The following is a 22,260-nucleotide window of genomic DNA, read 5'->3' as shown; positions in this document are numbered from 1 at the left end:
ATTTTAATTACTGTTTACATTCAGTGTTATTCTGTGTTAGTTTTAGATGTACACATAGTGGTTAGACAATCATGTACTTTATACCAGTGGTCCCCAACCTTTTTTGAGCCACGGACCGGTTTAATGTCAGGAAATATTTTCACAGACCGGCCTTTAGTGTGGGACGGATAAATATATCACGTGACCGAGATGTGTCAAGAGTGAGTCTTAGATGGATGTAACAGAGGGAATCTGGTCATTTTTAAAAAATAAAACATCATTCAGACTTAAATATAAATAAAACGGAAATAATGTAAGTTATTTATTCTTTCTCTGCGGACCGGTACTGGTCCATGGCCCAGGGGTTGGGGACCACAGCTTTACACAGTGGTCCTCCCGATACGTCTAGTGTACCCACCTGGCCCCATACGTAATTATTCCGATATTATTCACTATTCCTTTTGCTGTGGCTTACATCCCTGTGACTATCTGTAACTAACTACCAATTGTACCTTTCCAATTCCTTCACCTAGGTCCTAGCCCAACTCCCCAACTGTCATCCATGAGTCTGTTGAAGGTATATTTTAAAAAAGGCACAGAGAATATCTATTTCTTGAATTTGTCTTATAAAATATTTTGCTGGCTTTCAAACTTAGGGAAAATTCACTGATTATTTTAGTTTACACTGTTGATATTTGGCTGAAATTGTGTTAATGTACAGTGTGATTTGAAGTTACTAAAATTCAACCAGTTTGACCCTTAAACCCAATAAGGATGTAAAGTTGACGTGCTGATTACTCTCAGATTGCAGTACTATACAGTTTCAAAAGTAAGAAACAGAAGTTACTCCATGCAACTTTTTTTATTTGAAAATACTCTTCTAATTCTTAGTGTTATGCAGTGTACCTGTCCAAAAAAGAATGACACACTCATCATAAAATATTTCTTTACACTGTTGAGATTTTTAAATTTATTTGACATTAGCTTTTTATTAAGGCAAAAATATTTTTCTTGTTAGAGGAATCTAGTAGAATTCAGATTAAGCTTTGATCAAATTAACTAGGAAAATTTTTTGGAGGGGACCAAATGTTTTATTAAACAGTTTATTCCTAGTTCCTTCAAATTTAGATGTATAGTATACTCATGTCCAATTAATGCTAATATGTTATACATATTTCTCATGACTTAGAAACATAAAGTAAAATTTGAGCTTGTTTGAATTTTTGTAGTTTTTATCATTTTATTTTTCCTTCCTAGTGCATCTATCCTTTGGGCTCTAAATCACTGAATAACTTAATTTCTCCTGATTTGGAAGATCATCAGACTGCTAATAAGCCTCAAAAAAAAAAGCTCTTGGAAAACAACTATAAAAATTCCCCTTCTTTAGCAAATTCCAAAAAGATTAAAAGTCATATTGTTATTGATGGTGAACAGGTTTTGAACAGAAAACATAATGGAAAAGCATGTGATGAAACCTCATCACACTCACCTGACTCACTGTGCAGTGGTCGGCAGGGTCCGGTTTGGACTGCTGATTTCTTGGGACAGGCTGAGATTTTGGAAGCGGTTGTCACTGATGTGGCTGCTGAAGAACATGCTGCTGCTGTCATCGGTTCTGGAACTGGGGAGACTCCTCCTCAAAATGAAGGAGTCCCATCTGAACTGGAAGTGCCACTGCAGGGCAGATGTACACCATTTTGCCAGACTTCATGTGTTCAGTGGAAAAATTCTTATTCCCTTTGTTGGTTAGACTGTATCCTGTCAGCATTGGTGCACTTGGAAGTGGTAAAGAAGGTGGTGATGACTGACCTCTGCCCTAGAGAGGAATCCGTGTTCTGGCAGTTGTTCACAAAGTATAATCAAGCCACTAAGCTTCTGCACGCCAGTCACTTGGATGCAGTTAAAGGTTGGTGATAATAGTTTATTTCTCTTTAATTGTAAAGAGGTTAATATTGAGTTTTGTCTCTCAGCACGTGGAAGATGCCATCAGTTCCCTCTGTTTTATGTTGAGACCTGGGAGCAGTGAGCCCAGGGAGTGTCATGAAGCTTGAGACAACACCAGTTGTATTATCCTGACTGCCCCAAAAGACATCTTTTTAAAAAATAGAGTCAAGATAAAAACGGCTGTGGAGTTTTTCCTAGCTGTCAGAGTAATGGTGGTCATCATGGAGCCCATTGAAGTATAATTTTAAGTTTTTAAATTGCTGTAAGCAGCAAGAAGGAATAAATACAAATCACCCACTGTTCTACAATTCCCCCCAAATCTCTCTTCACAGTGAGGGATATACTTTACATTTTAGTTTCTATAAAAGGGGATATCCATGAACCACCTCCTGACTAAAGAAGAATTGAAATATTTTTAGTAACTTACACCTACCTATGTATTCCTCCCTATCTCAGCCTGTACCTCCTCCAGTGGTAATGGTCATCCTGAAATGTCTTATTCTTTTTAACAGTTTCCCTACACAACTGTAATACTAAGGATATACAATGTGTCTTTTGGGACCTTTTTTTTCCATAAAGATTTATCTAGGAAGCTGCTTGTATTTGTGCTTCTTGATTTTCATTGCTGTTTTCATTTAATAAATATACTAATACATTTATTTATTTTTAATTTTTTTTTTAAGGGAAATTTTTAAAAATTTTTTTATTTTATTCATTTTAGAGAGGAGAGAGAGAGGGAGAGAGAGAGAGAGAAGGGGGGAGGAGCTGGAAGCATCAACTCCCATATGTGCCTTGACCAGGCAAGCCCAGGGTTTTGAACCGGCGACCTCAGCATTTCCAGGTCGACGCTTTATCCACTGCGCCACCACAGGTCAGGCCTATTTTTAATTTTTTAATTAATTTTAATGGGGTGGTATTGATCAATCAGGGTACATAGGTTCAGAGAAAACATCTCCAGGTTATTTTGACATTTGATTATGTTGCATACCCATCACCCAAAGTCATATAGTCTTCCGTCTCCTTCTATCTGGTTTTTTTTGTGCCCCTCTCTTCCCCTCCCCACCCCTGGTAACCACCATACTCTTCTCCATGTCTTTGAGTATCATTTTTATGTCCCACCTATGTATGGGGTTATATAGTTCTTAGCTTTTTCTTATTTACTTACTTCACTCAGTATAATGTTATCAAGGTCCATCCATGTTGTTGTATATCAGTGGTCCTCAACCCGCGGACCGTACTGGTCTGTGGGCCATTTGGTACCGGTCCGCAGAGAAAGAATAAATAACTTACATTATTTCCGTTCTATTTATATTTAAGTCTGAACGATGTTTTATTTTTTTAAAATGACCAGATTCCCTCTGTTACATCCATCTAAGACCCACTCTTGACCAGCGGTTCTCAACCTGTGGGTCGAACGACCAATACACAGAGGTTGCCTAAAGTATGGCTTTAGGTGACCCCTGTGTTTTGGTCGTTCGACCTCCGCCGGGTTCGCGACCCACAGGTTGAGAACCACTGCTCTTGATGCTTGTCTCGGTCACGTGTTACGTTTATCCGTCCCACCCTTAAGGCTGGTCTGTGAAAATATTTTCTGACATTAAACCGGTCCGTGGCCCAAAAAAGTTTGGGGACCACTGTTGTAAATGATCCGATGTCATCATTTCTTATGGCTGAGTAGTAGTCCATAATATATATGTACCACATCTTCTTTATCCGGTCATCTATTGAAGGGCTTTTTGGTTGTTTCCATGTCTTGGCCACTGTGAACAATGCTGCAATGAACGTGGGGCTGCATGTGTCTTTACGTACCATTGTTTTTGAGTTTTGGGGGTATATACCCAGTAGAGGAATTGCTGGATCATATGGTAGTTCTATTTTTAATTTTTTGAGAAACCACCATACTTTCTGCCATAATGGTTGAACTACTTTACATTCTCACCAACAGTGAATAAGGGTTCCTTTTTCTCCACAGCCTCTCCAACACTTGTTATTACCTGTCTTGTTGATAATAGCTAATCTAACAGGTGTGAGGTGGTATCTTATTTTAGTTTTGATTTGCATTTCTCTTAATAACTAATAAAGATGAGCATCTTTTCATATATCTGTTGGCCATTTGTATTTCTTCCTGGGAGAAGTGTCTGTTCATGTCCTCTTCCCATTTTTTTATTGGATTGTTTCCTTGTTTGTTGTTGAATTTTAAGAGTTCTTTGTATATTTTGGATATTAGGCCCTTATCTGAGCTGTTGTTTGAAAATATCATTTGCCATTTAGTTGGCTGACTGTTTATTTTGTTGTCAGTTTCTCTTGCTGTGCAAAAACTTCTTAGTCTGATGTAGTCCCATTCATTTATCTTTACCTTCACTCCCCTTGCCTTTGGAGTCAAATTCATAAAATGCTCTTTATAACCAAGGTCCATGAGTTTAGTACCTATGTTTTCTTCTCTGTAATTTATTGTTTCAGGTGTTATATTTAGGTCTTTGATCCATTTTGAATTAATTTTAGTACAAGGGGACAAACTGTAGTCGAGTTTTATTCTTTTGCATGTGGCTTTTCAGTTTTCCCAGCACCATTTGTTAAAGAGGCTTTCTTTTCTCCATTGTGTGTTGTTGCCCCCTTTATCAAAGATTATTTGACCGTATACATGTGGTTTTATTTCTGGGCTTTCTATTCTGTTCCATTGGTCTGAGTGTCTACCTTTCTGCCAATACCGTGCTTTTTTTTTTTTCTTCCTCTTCTTTTTTTCCTTTTTATTCTTTTTTTCTATTTTTTCTTTTTTTTCTCCATGTCCCCCCGTTCACAGTACAGACCAGGCAAAGAGCCAGGACTGAGGTATACATGAGTGGGTTTACTCTGCCTCCTCTTTCTGTACAGACAGTGTAAGAACACAGCCTGCGGTAAGCATTGGGAGGCCACCGTGCTGTTTTGATTATCGTGTCTCTATAATATAATTTGAAGTCAGGTATTGTAATGCCCCCAGCTTCATTCTTTTTCCTTAGGATTGCTGTGGCTATTTAGGGTTTTTTATAGTTCCATATAAACATGATTTTTTTGTTCCATTTTTTTAAAAAAATGACATGGGAATTTTGATGGGATTAAATTTGTATATTGCTTTGGGTAATATGGTCATTTTGACTATATTTATTCTTCCTATCCAAGAACAAGGAATATTTTTCCATTTCATTGTATCTTTTTTGATTTCCCTTAACAATGGTTTGTAGTTTTGATTATATAGGTCCTTTACATTCTTTGTTATGTTTATTCCAAGGTATTTTATTTTTTTTGTTGCAATCATGAAAGGGATTATTTTTTTGAGCTCATTTTCTCATGTTTCATAGTTTCACAGCTTTCCTTTCATATAGGAAGGCTATGGATTTTTGTATATTAATTTTGTATCCTGAGACCTTACTGTATTGGTTTATTGTTTCTAGTAGTCTTTTTGTGGAGTCTTTGGGGTATTTGATGTATAGGATCATTTCATCTGCAAAAAGTGAAACCTTTACTTCTTCTTTCCCAATATGAATGCCTTTTATTTCTTTTGTCTGATTGCTCTGACTGGAATTTATAGCACTACGTTGAATAAGAGTGGACATTGTCTTGTTCCTGATTTTAGGGGAAAAGTCCTCAGTTTTATGCCATTTAATATGTTAGCTGATAGTTTATCATAAATGGCCTTTATTATGTTGAGATATTTTCCTTCTATACCCATTTTGTTGAGTGTTTTAAACATAAAATGATGTACTATTTTCTCAAATGCCTTTTCTGCATCTATTGATAAGATCATGTGGTTTTTGTTCTCTGTTTTGTTGATAAGGTGTATTACGTTAACCGTTTTACGTATGTTGAACCATCCTTGTGATTCTGGGATGAATCCCACTTGATCATGATGAATTATTCTTTTAATGTGTTGTTGTATTCGATTTGCTAGTATTTTGTTTAGTATTTTAGCATTTGTATTCATTAGAGATATTGGTCTGTAGTTTTCTTTTTTGTGTTCTCCTTGCCAGGTTTCGGTATGAGAGTTATGTTGGCTTCATAAAATGTGTTTGGCCGTATTGCTTCTTCAATTTTTTGGAAGACTTTGAATAGAACAGGAACCAAGTCTTCTTTGAATGTTTGATAGAATTCACTAGTATAGCCATCTGGGCCTAGACTTTTATTTTGGGGGAGGTTTTTGGTAGTTGTTTCTATTTCCTCCCTGTTTATGGGTCTGTGTAGGCTTTCTGCTTCTTCATGACTCAGTCTAGGAAGATTGTATTCTAGGAATTTATCCATTTCTTCTAGATTGTTAAATTTGGTGGCATACGGTTTCTCATAGTATTCTACAATAATTCTTTGTATATTTATGATATCTGTGGTGATTTCTCGTCTTTCATTTTGGATTTTGTTTATATGAGTCCTTTCTCTTTTTTCCTTGGTGAGTCTTGCCAAGGGTTTGTCAATTTTGTTGATCTTTTTGAAGAACCAGCTCCTTGTTTTATTGATTTTTTCTATAGTTTTTCTGTTCTCTATTTCATTTATTTCTGCTCTGATTTTATTATTTCCTTTCTTTGGCTGGTTTTGGGTTATCTTTGTTCTTCTTTTTCTAGTTCCTTAAGGTGTGAAGTTAAGTGGTTCACTTGGGCTTTCTCTTGTTTGTTCATATAGGCCTAAAGTGATGTGAACTTCCTTCTTATTACTGCTTTTGCTGCATCCCAGAGATTTTGATATGTTGTATTGTTATTTTCATTTGTCTGTATGTATCTTTTGATCTCTGATTTTATTTCTTCTTTGACCCACTCATTTGTTAGTTTCCACATTTTTGTGGGTTTGTTTACTTTTTTGTATTTGAATTCTAATTTCAGAGCTTTATGATCAGAAAATGTGCTTGGTATAATTTGAATCTTTCTGAATTTGTTGACATTATTTTTGTGGCCCAACATATGGTCTATTCTTGAGAATGTTCCATGTACACTAGAGAAAAATGTATACTCTGGCACTTTGGGATGAAATGTCCTATAGATGTCTCTCATATCCAATTGTTCAGTGTTTCATTTAAGGCCAATATTTCTTTATTGATTTTCTGTTTGGATGAACGATCTAAAGCCGTCAATGGTGTATTGAGGTCTTCAAGTATGGTTGTATTTCTGTCAGTTTTTTTTTTTAGGTCAGTCAGTAGCTGTTTTATATATTTTGGTGCTCCTTGGTTTGATGCAAATATATTAAGAAGTGTTATGTCTTCTTGATTCAGTGTCCCTTTTATCATGATGAAGTGACCATTTTTGTCTCTGATTACCTTTGTCATCTTGTAGTCAGCGTTGTTAAATATGAGTATTGCTACCCCTGCTTTTTTTTGGAGTATTGTTTTCCAACCTTTCATTTTGAATTTGTTTTTATCCTGGTAGCTTAGATGTATTTCTTATAGGCAGCATACAGTTGAATTTTCTTTTTTAATCCATTCTGCTACTCTATATCTTTTTATTGGTGAGTTCAATCCATTTATGTTTAGTGTAATTATTGACACTGGAGGGTTTCCTATTGCCATTTTATATTTTGCTTTCTGATAGTTTTGTATCTTGTTTGGTTCTTCTCTTTTGTTTTTCTATCTGTTTTTGTTTTGTTATAATCCATACTTCTTTCTTCTATTACTTCTTTTTTCAAGCAATGTGCTTCTGTCGTGGTTTTTTTTTCAGGGGTGGTTACCATTAAGTAATGGAAAGGATACATATGTTCATTGTAGTACACTATCTCATGAGTGCTTCTGCACTCCATCATCCTTTGCTACGTTAATCTTTATCCTCTCCCCTTTTTTGTTTTTGTTGTCACAGATTAATCTTGTTTTTATTGTGTTCTTGATGGAGCTTTTACTTGTAGTTTTGTTTTGTTTTCTTCTTTGTATCTGGTCAGAAAACCCCCTTTAGTATTTCCTGAATTGGGGGTTTTCTGATGATAAATTCCCTCATCTTTTCTGTATCTGTGAATGTTTTTATTTCTCCTTTGTATTTGAAGGATAGCTTTGATGGACATAGTATTCTTGGCTGGAAGTTCCTCGCTTTCAGAACTTTAAATATTGGGGTCCGCTGTCTTCTAGCTTCTATAGTTTCTGCTGAGAAATCTGTTGATAATCTAATGGGCCTTCCTTTATATGTTGTATTCTTCTTTTCCCTGGCTGCCTTGAGAATTTTTTTTTTGTCATTGGTTTGTGCCAATTTCATTATGATGTGCCTTGGAGTAGGTTTGTTCGGGTTAAGATAACTTGGTGTTCTGTTTGCTTCTTGAATTCGAGGCTTTAGTTCTTTGCACAGGCTTGGGAAGTTCTTGTCTATTATTTGTTTGAATATGTTCTCCATTCCATTTTCTCTTTCTCCTCCTTCTGATATACCCATTATTCTTATGTTGCTCTTTCTGATGGAGTCAGACAATTCCTGTAGGGCTTTCTCATTTTTTTAAATTTGTGAGTCTTTCTCCTTTTCTCTCTGTAGTGCCTCTCATTGCCTGTCTTCTATGTCACTAATTCTCTCCTCTATATGGCCTGTTCTATTGGCTAAGCTTGTTACCTCACTTTTTCAGTTCATGAATTGAGTTTTTCATATCTGTTTGATTTGTTTTCATAGTTTCAATTTTCTTGGGGATGTATTCTTTCTGTTTGTTGAATTGTTTTTTGAGCTCCCTAATTTGCCTTTCTGTGCTTTCTTGCATATCCCTGAGTGTTTTTAGGTCTTGAATTTTAAATTCTCTGTCATTTAACTCTGAGGTTTCCAAGGTATCAAAAATTTTTTTTGTAGGTTTTTCATTATCTATCTCAGCTACATCTCTTTCTTTTGTATCCATGATATTCTATTTCTTTTTTCTTAGTAGCATTTGAGAGTGGTATTGTTAATAACACTAATAAGAGTTGATAAAAAATGCTTTTTTTTGAGAAAATGCAGTAAAAAATTGAAAATTCTATTGTGCTAAGTGGAACAAAAGTACGTAGAATAGAGGGCCTGAGTTGGGTGAAGTGACAAAGAAGCAGTAACGAGGCAAGAACCCACAAAATGCCCCAAGGAAAAAATTTGCATCAATAATAAATTAATTTGTTTGTAAATGATGGTCAAATGAGGGAAATAGTATAAGAGAAGAAAAAGAGGAAAGAAGAAATACAGTGAAAAATGAAAATTCTATTGTATTAAGTGGAACAAAAACTACATAGAATGGAGAGCTGGAGTTAAGGGAAATGCTAAAGAGATAAAAAGCAAAGTAAAAAGCACACAATATGCCACAAAGACAAAATTTGAAACCAGGGTAAAATAATTTGTGGGTGAGATTCGAGTGAGAAAAAAAGAAAGAGTAAAGAAGAAACAGAAGGAGAGAGAGAAAAAAATTGAGTTAAGTTTTTTGGAGTGTAACAGTCATAGAAATAAAAGAATGGAAAATGTAACACCTATGGGTAATAAAGTTCAAAATGAAAAGAATAAAACGGAAAGGGGATAAAATGACCAAGGTGGAAGAAGAAAAAAGATAAAAAAAATAGAAGAAAAAAGTAGAAAAAGTTATAAAGACTGTAGATTTTTCCTGGTTTTGAGAGGTTATCTTCCTTTTTCTTCTCTCTCTTTTTGGTCGGTGGTGCTGTACCCCAGGTTCTACCTCTGTGGCACTCTTAGGCAGAGATTTTCAGTTGATGTGTCACTATGGTGATGACAAGCTAAGCCTCAGTCCTGTAGGCGGGGCTTATTAGCATTTGCAGGCTCCGACAGTGGGAGAGAGCCTCCATTTTCCCTGAGCCTCTCCCCAAATCTCTCCTTCCTGAACTAGCAGCCTGGGGATCCAGCTGTGATTTGCCCCAGCCATTGCCTGGAGAGCAAGAAGCTCTAAGAGCTGCGAAATGCCCCCTTTATCCCCGCTCAAAGCAGGGTTCTGGGTAAGGATTTGCCAGCCAGAGCCACCAGCATCATCAGGCAGGGCTGGGAGCCAGTTGTTCTCTAGGTGTCTTTCTATGAGCCTCCAGGCATGTCCTGTATGCCTCAGCACTCTGCGGGTCTACTCTCCCCAGGCTTTTTGCACTTTGTAACCTGTATTGGCTGGCAGGAAGATGCCCCAGTCACTGTCTGCAGAGGAAGAGGTCCTAAAAGCTGCCAAGTTCCTCCTTCATGTTTGTTCAATGCACAGCTCTGTGTATGAAAGCTTTGTCAACAAGAGCCACCAGCTCAAGCAGGCAGGGGAGTGAGCTGATTTCTGGTTCTAGTTAAATTTGCCTCAGTGCTCCATGGGTCTGCTCTCCACAGGCTTCTCCTTTGTTGGGAAATCTACAGCCCAGCCCACCCAACTTCCACAGTGTTCTCTGAGGTCTGTTCCATGGGACTGTACTTTTTAACCTGTATTGGCTGGCTGGAAGTTGCCCCAGCCATTGCCTGCCGAGCAAGAGGCCCTGAGAACTATCAAGTCCCTCCTCCAGGTCCCCTTAAATCTCAGGCCTGAGAAAGAAGGCTTTGTCAGCCAGAGCCGCCAGCGTAAACCCGCCTGGCAGTGAGCAGACTGCGGATTAGGCTCCTTTCAACACTTTACAGGTCTGCTCTCCAGAGGCTGTCTGCACGCCCTTCCCCCCACCACTTCCACAGTTCTTTTTCCTGGGAATGTGCTTTGTTGGCCTGTATGGCTGGCGGAGGCACTGTGCTCATAGTAAAGCCAGCTCTCTGCGTACTTCCTGCATGCTGCCGTTTTCAGGGCACCAGGATTATACAGAGACTCTGGTCACAGCCCACACAGAGGGTCACTACTGACAGTCTCCGACCCAGCCCCTCCATCTGGGAATGCAGGCACCCGTGCCTGAAGCGCCAGGTGGATCCATTCGCACACTGCCCATGCGGGCTGATTGGGATAGTAGGAGTAAGGAAGGCAACTGCTCGCCCACCTCTGCCGGGGTCTGCGACTGGCGGTAGCTCCACGTGGGCTGAGCCGTGTGCACACTCTGTTCTTGGCTTGAACTTCTCTGCCCTCGCCCAGCTTTTTCCACGCCCCCAGCCCTCCCTTCCTCTCAGTTCCAGGTGAAAGCAGCCCTTGCTGAGGTCAGTGAGGAAAGCGGAATACTCCGTTCTCCGTCTTATTTCCTTCAGAGTGGATTATATATTCAGCCACCTTTTTGCCCAGTCGTACCTTTGTTTGATGTATGTGTATTTCAGATGCTCTTGTGATTGTTTCTGTCTCTAGTTGAAATTTTAGGAAGAGGTCTCGGGAGCACCCCTCACGGCGTCATTTCTGACGACACTAATACATTTATTTAGTCCTCTGTCATTGGGTTGTTTTTGCCATTATAAATGTGCTGCTGTGATTACTCAGACTAGTCTGCTGGATGCAAGTAGTGTTGCCCTTAGATATATACCACAGGAATGAAATTGCCAGATCATAGGCTCTGAGTTCAGTTTACAATATAATGGTGAATTGGTTTTCAAGGCGTTTATACCAGTCAGCACTCCCATTAGCAGTCTAAGAGATCTTCCTGATCCATATTTTTCCTTGATTGTTTTCACACTTGGAGATTTTACTATCTGAATGACATGAAAGGGTCTGTGGTCTTGGTTTATCTTTCCCAGATTTTAAAGAGGTTGAATATCTCTTCATATGTATGTTCCTTCTATGATATGCTTGGTTGTGTCTTATCCCTATGTGTTGTTCTATTGACATGTTCTTACTGGTTGTATGAGTTGTTATATGTTCTTGTTGCTATTTTTATGTCAGCGATGTGTTGCTAAATCTCCCAACTTTTATCTTGTATGTTTACTTTTTTAAAGATCTCTTTTGTCGATAGAAATTACCTTTTCCTTTTGTAACTAGTAATGTGATTTTTAAAATAAATCTTTCCTTTCCCCCAAATTAGAAAGTCACTCTCCTGTACTGTCACTGAAAACTCGTAAGTTTTGCTTTTGACATAGATGTTTGTAATTCTGCTTGAGGTAATTTTTGTGTATGGTGTGTGGTTCAGACACATATTTTCCTCCATTGCATAGCTTGTTTTTCTAGCTCTACTTTTTGTCTCAACTGATCTGCCATGCAACTTTTGTCATGTGTTATTTCATACGTGTATGCAACTGTTTCTTAGCTTTGTTCTCTTGGTTGCTTTATCTGTCCCTGAACCAGTACCATACTATTTCAATTATTAGGACTTTATAGGTTTTGCTTTCTGGTAGTATAAGAATCCTCATGTTTATTAACTTGACTTTGGTCATGCAATCTTTTATATAAATCTTGTCCGTTGGTTCCCCCTTGGTGACCATTCAGGCTGTTTCCAATTTTTCGCTGTGACGATTTCAACACTGTGACAAGTCTCTCTCTATCTTTTGGACCCATTGCTGAGTATACTCTAGAAGGGATATTAAAATATGAATATAAGGAGTTTATCAGTGGCTTTCCAGAAGGCTTATATACTAGTATATAGTTCTATTTTCATATGTGGAAGAAAACATGCTTGAGCACTCTAATCACTTCTGGGTATAAACAATTAAAAAGTAGTTAGGTAAGAAATATTTTGTTTAAATATAATTTTCTTTGAGATTGCACTTTTTTGCATTTTTAAAATTCAGGTTTTCACAAGTATTTTTGTTTTGTTTTCTTTCTATTCCTATTTTCAATTATTACAGGAACCTCAGTACTGAGTAAGTGATGATTATTCAATCAATTGTTGCAGACCATATATCTCATTTAAATTTTGACTTAAATTTTTATATTTTAATCTTATACTAAATTTTTACAGAATATTGTAGCTTTTTAAATATGGCTATAATTACATTTGAGCTGCATTACTTTCAGTTGTGTTTGAAGAAATATATTGTACACCACAAAGGGGAGGAAGAATTAAGAAACTTTTGTGTTTTGCATTTTGTCTCTGCAGAATTTATTGCCTTTCGATAAACTTTCATTCTTGACAGTGTCTTAATTTTTTTGAAAAGTATAGATTGATAAGAAATTGATAATGTTCTATACTTTGTATTTAGATGGCGATTATAAAAAACTTACTTCAGAAATATTTGGAGAGATAGAGACCTGTCTAAACGAAGTCAGAAATAACATTTTTCTCAGGCTTCAGCCTCAGCTTAGGTGCACATTAGGTAAGTAATTTGTGTAATTTAACTGTATAACTCATCTACCATAAATAAATAACTTATAAGGAAGTATAATACTGTTCTATTACTTTGGATGATCCAGATTCTTGCCGGAGAGAATCTGGGTGGTTTCATTTAGGAATTAACCACTGGCTAAATCTTCAGTGGACAGAGAAGGCCCATGTAAGTATGCAGGCTGTGTTCTGACCCAGGAATTGATGCTGGTCTCAAAAATAGGTGAACACTCATGGGTACTCTAGTTGCTTTTTCAGTATTTTCCCCCAGTAGACTACTCCAGCATTTTCAGCATTGACTGCATTCAGAAGCACCTAAGGAATTTAAAAGTAAGCAATAGTGCTAGGGGCCAATTAAATAAGAATCTAAGGATGGACCTGAGATATCAGGAATTTTAGAAGCTTCCAAGTGATTCTTACAGGTGGACAGCATGGAGAGTCTCTGGTCTAAACCAACCAGAGTTACTCTACTTCTTCCAGTAATTGGTTTAGAATTGGACAGATGGTACAGTTTTTGCCATTGGGATATGAGGAGAAATACACTAATTACCTTTTGGGGACACTTCCTTACCTTTAAAATAAGACAAAAGAATGCGACCTGCTTTGTCCTCTGTTGCATTTTGGCCTCTGGGGGCAGTGTGGAGCAAGGGCACTAGCTCTCTGGGTCTTTCTAAAGGTTTTTTTGTCGTTTTTTTTCCTGAAAGAGAAGAAAGGAGAGAGAGAGGGGACTCTGAGGGGAGAGAGTGACTGAGTATTATCAAGTCATTGTTCTATTTTAGTTATGCCATTGATTGCTTCTCATATGTTCCCTGACTGGGGCCTGAACAGGCAACTTTGGGGGTTGAGCTGGCGCCCCCAGGATGGAGCCACTGACCTTGGTGCTCTGGACAACTCTATCCACTGTGCCACCAGCCAGGGCTAAATGTTTTTAGTATTACAAAAAGCAGCTGTAATGATTTGTTTGTTTGAGAGAGATGTCTATTTTATTTTGATTTATGTATTAACTCCTGTATTAATATTGTATTGTAAGAGAAGAATATAGAATATATGGTGCCCCTATGAATATACTACCCATTATTATGTAAAATATCAATGTCTTCAAGTTTTTCTCTCAACAAGTGGCATTTATTTGATCAGAACCAGATAAGTGTCTGAAACTGCTTTGTTTTTATGGTAGTATCTCCTACTTCTTTGATCCACACTGTTGTCTGCTAGTTTTACTCTTGTTTTTTCATGAAATCCTACAGATACAAGTTTACTCTGTTATAATAATAAACATCTTCTATATGCTGAGTCTTTGTCATTGCCTCCTCTAGATCTAAAGGGTAGTTCTAATTTATCTTTAGATGGGATGAATATTCTTTTTAAAAATTTTTTATCAAAGCATAATTAACATATAGTAAAACACTTTTTAAATGTATACAGTTGTGTAACTATTACCACAATCGAGATATAGAGTGATCCATCACCCTTAAAATTTTCCCCAGCCTCCTTAGTAATTAACTCCCTTCTTTACCCCAACCACTGATCCGTTGGGTGACCATTCATTTCAAGCAGTCTTTTTCATAAGATCACCAGAGTATATAGACTTGAGGGGCTCTTATGGTGCATTTTGCAAGTATCATTTCCCTTCTAGCATGATTTGAAATGTTTTATTTAGGGTCCAGACTCTAGGTCCCAGTTAAATTAAGGGGTGGCTTCTTCCCCAGTCTGAATCATCACCCTTATCCCTGATAATTATGTTTGGAATATGATTGAATCTTGCTCACCCTGTCACCTGGACCTGTATTCCTTTGTAACAGGGAAATGATTTTTAAATGATTATTTGAGCAGTCAGCAATTAGACAAGCACTTGGCTCTGCTGATACAATAGAACCTCTCTTGTTTGTGTTCCTTCTTTTTTCATTTAGCTGTGCTAGGTGCTACATCAGAGAGCTTCAGATAATGCTAATGAAATCTAATCTTTGCTTTAAAGAGCACTGTAAAATCTTAGCGTGTGTGTTGTCATTCTGAACATGAATATGTATTTTATTTTTTTTATAATTATTTTTATTTATTCATTTTTATTAGAGAAATAGAGAGGAGAGAGAGAAAGAGATAGAACAGGGGGAGGAGCAGGAAGCATCAACTCCCATATGTGCCTTGACCAGGAAAGCCCAGGGTTTCAAACCGGCGACCTCAGCTTTCCAGGTCAACGCTTCATCCACTGCGTCACCACAGGTCAGGCATGAAAGTGTATTTTAAAGTACCAAAGAAAGAGAAGTAGAATCTGTACTGACCCTGAATTTTGGTTAAAATTTTAAGATCAGACACTCTTATCATTTTGATTATTATTTTTGAAAACCCCATTGTAAGTTACCCTCTCTCCCTCCCCACAGTGTAAGAAATAAAACATTACAAATGCATCTGAACCCCTGGTTCTGTCCGCAGTCCGTCCTTAGCTCCCCACAAAGGTAACAACTATCTCCAGGCTAGTGTTTTCTTCTCTTCTAATATCTATAGTCCTCTTTTATTTTTTTTTAAGAAAAAGCTAATATTGTTATAGTTTCTACTTATTTTGTGTAAGTTGAAAGAGTAATTTAGTCTGAGTGTTGTAGCAGTGTAAGGGTAGACCAGTGGAACAGAATGGCCTAGATCAGGAGCTTCCCCTTTTGGTCACTTCATCCTGTGATGGAGGTAGTGATACAGATACACGATTACATGGTTCCTGCTACAGAGGAAAGATGAGATTCCCTACTTGCCACCATCATCAGAAAGAAATTTCGGCATGTTTAATGACCTACACATGAAAAGTGGAGTTGTAAAACTTTGGAAGAAAATATAGTTAAATATTTTATCACTCATTGGGGAGGAATTTCTTAAATAAGGTAAATAAAAGATTGATAGATATGATTATATTGAAGTTTAAAACCTCTGGAAAAAGAGAGCAAAGAAGCCATATCCAGCATATCTTAGAAAGAAGTCTTGAATATCAGTTAAAAAAAAAAGACAACCTGATAGACAAGTTATCAGAAGACATTAATGAACAGTTAAGAGAAAACTTGTTTTATTATATAGCAAAGAGTCCCTGAAAGTTTTGCAGTATGGCAAATGAAGATAATTGGGTAGGAGTTGGGGTTAGGTTACTACAGGCATAGAAACCACTTAACTAATTGAGGCAGGAGGATATAAAAATTGGAATTAGTCATTGGTATGTTCTTTAGTAGGTTGCTTTATACTTCATACCCAAAAAATTTAATAAAGGAAAAATAAGATCTAAATTGAAGTAATATAAATTAGCAAAAGTGATCTGTAATAACACAGCTTATTTAACAGTATATTCTGAGCTCTTTTATATTTTGAGTTATTGAGAACTTTATTTTTTTAGACAGGATTCTGTGTTGTCTATATGAAATATAAATTATTTACTTTTTCAATTAATACTTGGTTACAATAGAATAAGCATTTTATTTATTTATTTATATTTTGTTTATTGAATTTGGAGACAGGAGAGGAGGGTGGTAGAGAGAGAATGAGGAGAAGGGGGAGAGGAGCAGGAAGCATCTACTCATAGGAGTTGCTTCCAGTATGTGCCTTGACCAGGGGAGCTCGGGGATTCGAATGGTGACCTCAGAATTCCAGGTCAACATGTTATCCACTGCACCACCACAGGTCAGGCTCAGTAGAGTAAGCATTTTAAAGGCTGAGAACTAATTACAAATTTATGCTACTCTACACACTTTATGCATGTGGTGTTGCATATGTTAATTTTGAGGAGACTGATTTGTATTTATTTCTATTTATATAAAAGATTTTGTTTTGATTTTATGTTTTGTGCAAAACCAGCAGCAGGACTATACCACAAAGGTGACTAGCAAAATAATCTTTGTAACTACTAATACTTACAGAGTATGTGTAGGCAGTAACAGCTACTACTCTTCTGCCTTTTGGTCCTACCAAGGTGACTCCTCCTGGTGGTGCTCCTGGCAACTGTGGTTCCAGGCAGGTAGAAGAAACTGGACCATGGGTATAAGACCTGTCCCAGGGGAGAGAGGGGATGGAAAGACTCGGATTTTTCCTAGCATCTAAGCTCCCCTGAGGATAAGAATGAGAGAAACCCTTTGGAGACAGAACATAAAGGAAGATTATAAATCCTTCTGTTTAACCCTTTAAATAGTGAGATTTTTTTATGCTCGTTGACTCCCGGGAGTGAGTTTTTTTTTTTTTCCAAAAAATGAAATTAGTTCCAGTTACAGTTTTATTCACTTAAAATCATGTTTGTTTGATAACCAATTTATGGAAACGAGAGCATACATTTGCCATTTTTTAATGTTGCCTTACACATTTTTAAAATAAAAATTTTTGTTATGATCGTAATCTGGATGGTCAGGAGGCACGAGGATGTACATGAACGTTCGTACTACTCAAAGGGTTAACTTGCTTGCTGGTCTCCACACTGAAAGACAGTGTTCATGGTTCAGGTTTTATTTTAATGACAACAAAATTCAGATCTTTGCTAGTCTTAAAGTTGTTGAAATTTAATATTAATTGTTAAAAGATTTTTAAGCAGAGTGGTCAGTGAGAAGCTTGGAGGCTGGTCCTTTCTCCGGTGTGTGTCCTGCTTTCTCCAGAATAGAAATGGCTTTGTAATGCTTCTGCCCAGCTCTGGCATCAGTCTACCGTGTTTCACCAGTTACAGTGTTTTTAGTATCTGCAGCAAACTGTTTACATATATTTATCTTTTTATGATATTCCAGAGTTGTTATAGTTCTGCAGATCTCTTTTTCCTGAGAAAAGCTAAAAAAAATATGGAAAGATAGTATGGATCTTTTGTGTCTCTTGTCTAAGATGTTTTCGTACACATCCACTAAGAAAAATGAAAAAGACCACTTTTAGGAATATATCCAAAGAATACCAAAATACTGATTCAAAAGAAGAAACGCACCCCCACATTTATTGCAGCATTGTTTACAATAGCCAAGATCTGGAAACAGCCCAAGTGTCTGTCAGTGGACAAGTGCGTTCAAAAGCAATGGTACATATACACAATGGAATACTACATGGCTGTGAAAAAGAAGGAAATCATACCTTTTGCAGTGGCATGGATGGACCTGGAGATTATTATGCTAAGTGAAATAAGACAGAGAAAGACAAATATCATATGATCTCACTTATATGTGGAATTTAATGAACAAGGTGAACTGAAGAACAGAGTAGAGGCAGAGACGAGGTCACAGGGAGCAGAGGGACAGCTGTCAGAAGCTGAGGAGGGGATGGGATCAGAGAAGATGAAGGGATTAGTGATATTATATATACATAACACAGAGATACAGATCACAGGACAGCAGAACCCAGAGGGAAGGGGGGAGGGAATTAGGGAGGGGGCAAAGGGGATATAATGGGGGGCACATGGTTGAGGGGTAAAGAAGTTGCGTTGAGTGAGACACTTGAATCCATGTTAACACAATAAATTAAAATTAATAAATTTTTTAAAATGAAGAAGACCAAAGTGATTATTAAATCTTTATTATGGACATTTTTTAGAAAAGTGCTTTAAAAACTTTCCCTTGCCTACCTGTGAATAACCTTTTCTGTCATATATCCATATTCACATGTATTCATACTGTGAGTTTAGTGAGAAATGGCAATAGTTCTTAATTTGGGTTGACCTTTTTTGATTCAGTATAAGCAATCATTTTTCCATTTCTTTTTGAAGGTGACATGGAAAGTCCAGTGTTTGCATTTCCCCTGCTCCTAAAAATAGAAACCCACATTGAAAAACTCTTCACATATTCTTTTTCTTGGAACTTTGAATGTTCAGAGTGTGAATACAAGTATCAAAACAGGTTTGTTTTTCTGTTAATTAAAATATGTTTACTCTATTGAAAATGGTTCTGAGTAATCAAATTGGAATAAAGCTTGTTTCTACTTCTAACACTCTCTCAATGGTTCCTTGTACTTCAATAAAACTTCCCGCCCTATCTTGAAGTCTCTCCATCATTAAGATTAAAAAGAAGAATTTGAGCCCCAGAAATTACATTTTGCTTCTTTAAACTGGAAGTAAACCCATGGTTCGATACATTACCAGTAAGAGTTTTCTTAAGTTTTTCAGTGGTAAGTGGGGCAAATGAGGAAAGTAGAACCTGCCCTTCCACTCCTCTCTGGATTCCCGCTGAGTAATAATATCTCTCAGAACTCTTTGAAACTGTGTGTTTCGTTTCCTCTTCTATTAGACACCACGGTTTTTGGGTTTTTTTATGTTTTGGAAACTGATTTTGGTCTCCCAGAGTTAGGCAGCAGCTCTCAGAGGTAGCTGTGCTTTCCTGTTCCTGACCTTAGTCCCGAAACCAGCTGCCCCAGCATCCTCCATGTGCTCTGTCAGCCATACTCTCCACCTCCCCAACCCAACTGGGGAATCGTGACTAGTGTACCTGGCTCTGAGATTGGTACTTGGGAGGAAGCAGGAAAAAAAAAGAGACTGCACCTACCATGTAATGAGAGATTCGTTTCCAAGGGGGTGTTAAGTAGAGAAGGTTTCTATCAAACAAGATACCCTCACTTTGTCAGTATATGAGAAAATTGCTGGCTGGAGGTCGAAAAAATGACCAAACTGATTCTCTTAGTCGTTTATTCAAATTTTTATAACAAGGATAAAGTTTTTCTTTATTTCTTAAACTCGCCTACTAGTAAATTAGAAAATTTGGGTTCACAGTTATTTTTCAAAATATGAGAAAAATGTTACATATTAATCATCTAAACTGAGGTTATTTTTAGGTATTTTAGAATCATTTGAGAATCAAGTGTGAGATAATACAAAGCAACAGGACCAGAAAACAAATTTTTTAACCAATTAGCTAGAACAGAATAAGAATTAGCATTTCACACATACCTAGGACTTACATATTTTTGTGTGAGAACAAATATCTGTTTCCTGGTCACTGATCTATATAAATTATCTGATTTTTCTTCCCATTTGGCAGATGTGAAAACTGAAGCTTTAAAGTGGTTACATAGATATCCAAGGGGACACACTAATAAGTGACAGAATTCAGGCATAAATTCCTCTCATACCTGAAAAACTAGGTAATTTCACGTGGAGAATCTTCACAAAGAGTTTTACTAGGGCTAGGAAGCAGCATTGGCCTATTTATTACATGTTTCGGAGGATAGGTTAAGTATGACCAAACAAATGAAAGAAAGTACCTTCTGTTTTAGGTATTTATTTAAATTAGCATGAATGAATTTGATTTAAATGAACTTGTCCTTTTTTTTTTAATAGATATATGAAGAATCTGGTTACCTTTACAAGTGTCATTCCTGAGTGGCACCCACTTAACGCTGCCCATTTTAGTCCTTGTAACAATTGCAACAAGAAGTCACAAATACGAAAAATGGTATTGAAAAAGTGAGTTAAAATAGCCTTACTAATTTTAAAACAAAATGAGGTGGATTTACATATTTTTTTAATGTGTAGTATTTAAAGTGATTATTGCAAACTACTTTTCAGGAGTTTACGTTAATACATTTAGGAATTGCCAAACCCTGCTCTCTGAGTGTCTTTAATTCCTTTTGCCCTTTTTCCCCTTTAAGGATATTTGTTTTCATATTTTATCTTCTTTTAAATTTTTATTTTATTGTGTTTACATGAATTCAAGTGTCCCACTGAATATAACTCCCTCACCCCCCACTCCGTGTCCCTGTGTATACCCCCTTTGCTTCGCTCCCGCTAACTCCCTCCCCCCTTCCCTCTGGGATTTGCTGTCCTGTTATCTGTATCTATGTGTTATGTATATATAATTTCATTAATCCCTTCACCTTCTTTGATCCCATCCTTTTGTCCCCCTTCCCTCTGACAGCTGTCCCTCTGCTCCGTGACCCCGCCTCTACCTCTATTCTATTCCTCAGTTCACTTTGTTCATTATATTCTACATATAAGTGAGATCATATGATATTTGTCTTTCTCTGTCTGTCTTATTTCACTTAGCATAATAATCTCCAGGTCCATCCATACTGTCGCAAAAGGTAGGTTTTCCTTTTTCATGGCTGCATAGTATTTCATTGTGTATATGTACCACAGCCTTTTAATCTACTTGTCCACTGATGTACACTTGTCCACTGACAGGCTGTTTCCAGATCCTGGCTATTGTAAGTAATGCTGCAGTAAACATGGGGGTGCATATGTTCTTTTGAATCAGTAATTTGATATTCTTCCCCTTTGAGGATATTAAACATCAATTTTTCTCTCCTCTGGAAAGTTCCTGAAGTCACTAAGAATTCTGGGATTTTCTTAATCTGATTTCAAGAACTTATGATTCAGGCTCATCTCTGTCTTCTTCTAACCTCAGCTTGCTGACTACTCATCCTCTTATCCTCTTATAAGCTGCCTGCTGGCCTTGAGCATATGTTTTTTTATTATTTTCTGCCAGCCCTTCTATGTGTCCTCAGTGGGAGGACTGTCAGAATTACCTTTTCCAGGGGTACCAGAAGCCCCCATATCTTTAAACTTGCAGGTCAGTTCCATTTTAGGGAGTATGTCTCTCTGTCAATATACTCACACATATACATCCTCTGTAATCTTTTTCTGTTGCTCTTATCTCTTAACTCTAAAGGGAGTGTTTTGAGATATAATTTGATGTAAGAAAGAACCAGGGATGTTCTTAACCTTTTCTGATGCCCTTGGATATGCCAAGAAACCCCTCAGAATCTTTCCCAAATTAATTAATTAATTAGTATTATATATATATTATTCAATATATATATATTCAGTGAGAGGAGAGGAGGCAGGGAGAGAGACTCCCTTGTGCACTGCAACCAGGATCTGCCCGGCTGAGCCTGCTAGGGTGCGATGCTCCATTGCTCAGCAACCATGTTCTTCTTAACTCCTGAGGCTGAGGCCATTGAGCCATCCTCAGCACTCGAGGCCAACTTGCTTCCATCAAGCCATGGCTGCAGGAGAGGAAGAGGGAGAGAGAAGCGAAAGGGGGAGGGGTGGAGAAGCAGATGGTTGCTTCTCCTGTGTGCCCTGACAAGGCATTCAAACACGGACATTTACACGTGGCTCTGCCACTGAGCCAACCATCAGGGCCCCAAAGGTCTGTTTTCATTCAAGTAGTAAATTCCCAATCAAAGAGTACCAAGACTTAAAAAGGAAAAAAACAGTACCCTGCCTACCCCATCTCCAGATACCTACTTTAAACCTTATAGGTTGTATTTACTTGACTTTTCAAAACAATGTGCTTATTCTATCTTTAGACAGTCTTCTTCTTTGATAATAATTGAGTATTAGGGCTCTT

The 22,260-nt window shown here is 37.4% G+C and overlaps 1 protein-coding gene and 1 non-coding gene across 4 annotated transcripts in view; one reads left to right on the top strand and one right to left on the bottom strand.

Moving 5' to 3' along the window:
- USPL1 (ubiquitin specific peptidase like 1) overlaps window positions 1–22,260 on the top strand; it is a 48,455-nt gene that overhangs the window by 16,958 nt on the left and 9,237 nt on the right. The window contains exons 4-8 of one of the 3 annotated variants that reach the window (XM_066258913.1): window positions 1,237–1,885; window positions 2,645–2,794; window positions 12,867–12,980; window positions 18,684–18,813; window positions 20,247–20,372. In XM_066258913.1, coding sequence (XP_066115010.1) covers window positions 1,237–1,885; window positions 2,645–2,794; window positions 12,867–12,980; window positions 18,684–18,813; window positions 20,247–20,372 — 1,169 coding nt within the window. Of the gene's footprint in view, window positions 1–1,236; window positions 1,886–2,644; window positions 2,795–12,866; window positions 12,981–16,928; window positions 16,974–18,683; window positions 18,814–20,246; window positions 20,373–22,260 lie in introns of all 3 variants that reach the window. The other 2 variants (XM_066258914.1, XM_066258916.1) reach the window with 2 other exon arrangements.
- On the bottom strand, window positions 4,704–4,834 carry LOC136327554 (small nucleolar RNA SNORA51). The gene has a single exon (XR_010729747.1). It is a non-coding gene; the product is annotated as a small nucleolar RNA SNORA51 (small nucleolar RNA).

This window comes from Saccopteryx bilineata, chromosome 2 (assembly GCF_036850765.1).
Source record: "Saccopteryx bilineata isolate mSacBil1 chromosome 2, mSacBil1_pri_phased_curated, whole genome shotgun sequence".
Taxonomy (NCBI): domain Eukaryota; kingdom Metazoa; phylum Chordata; class Mammalia; order Chiroptera; family Emballonuridae; genus Saccopteryx; species Saccopteryx bilineata.
This window is presented reverse-complemented; position numbering and strand designations above follow the sequence as displayed.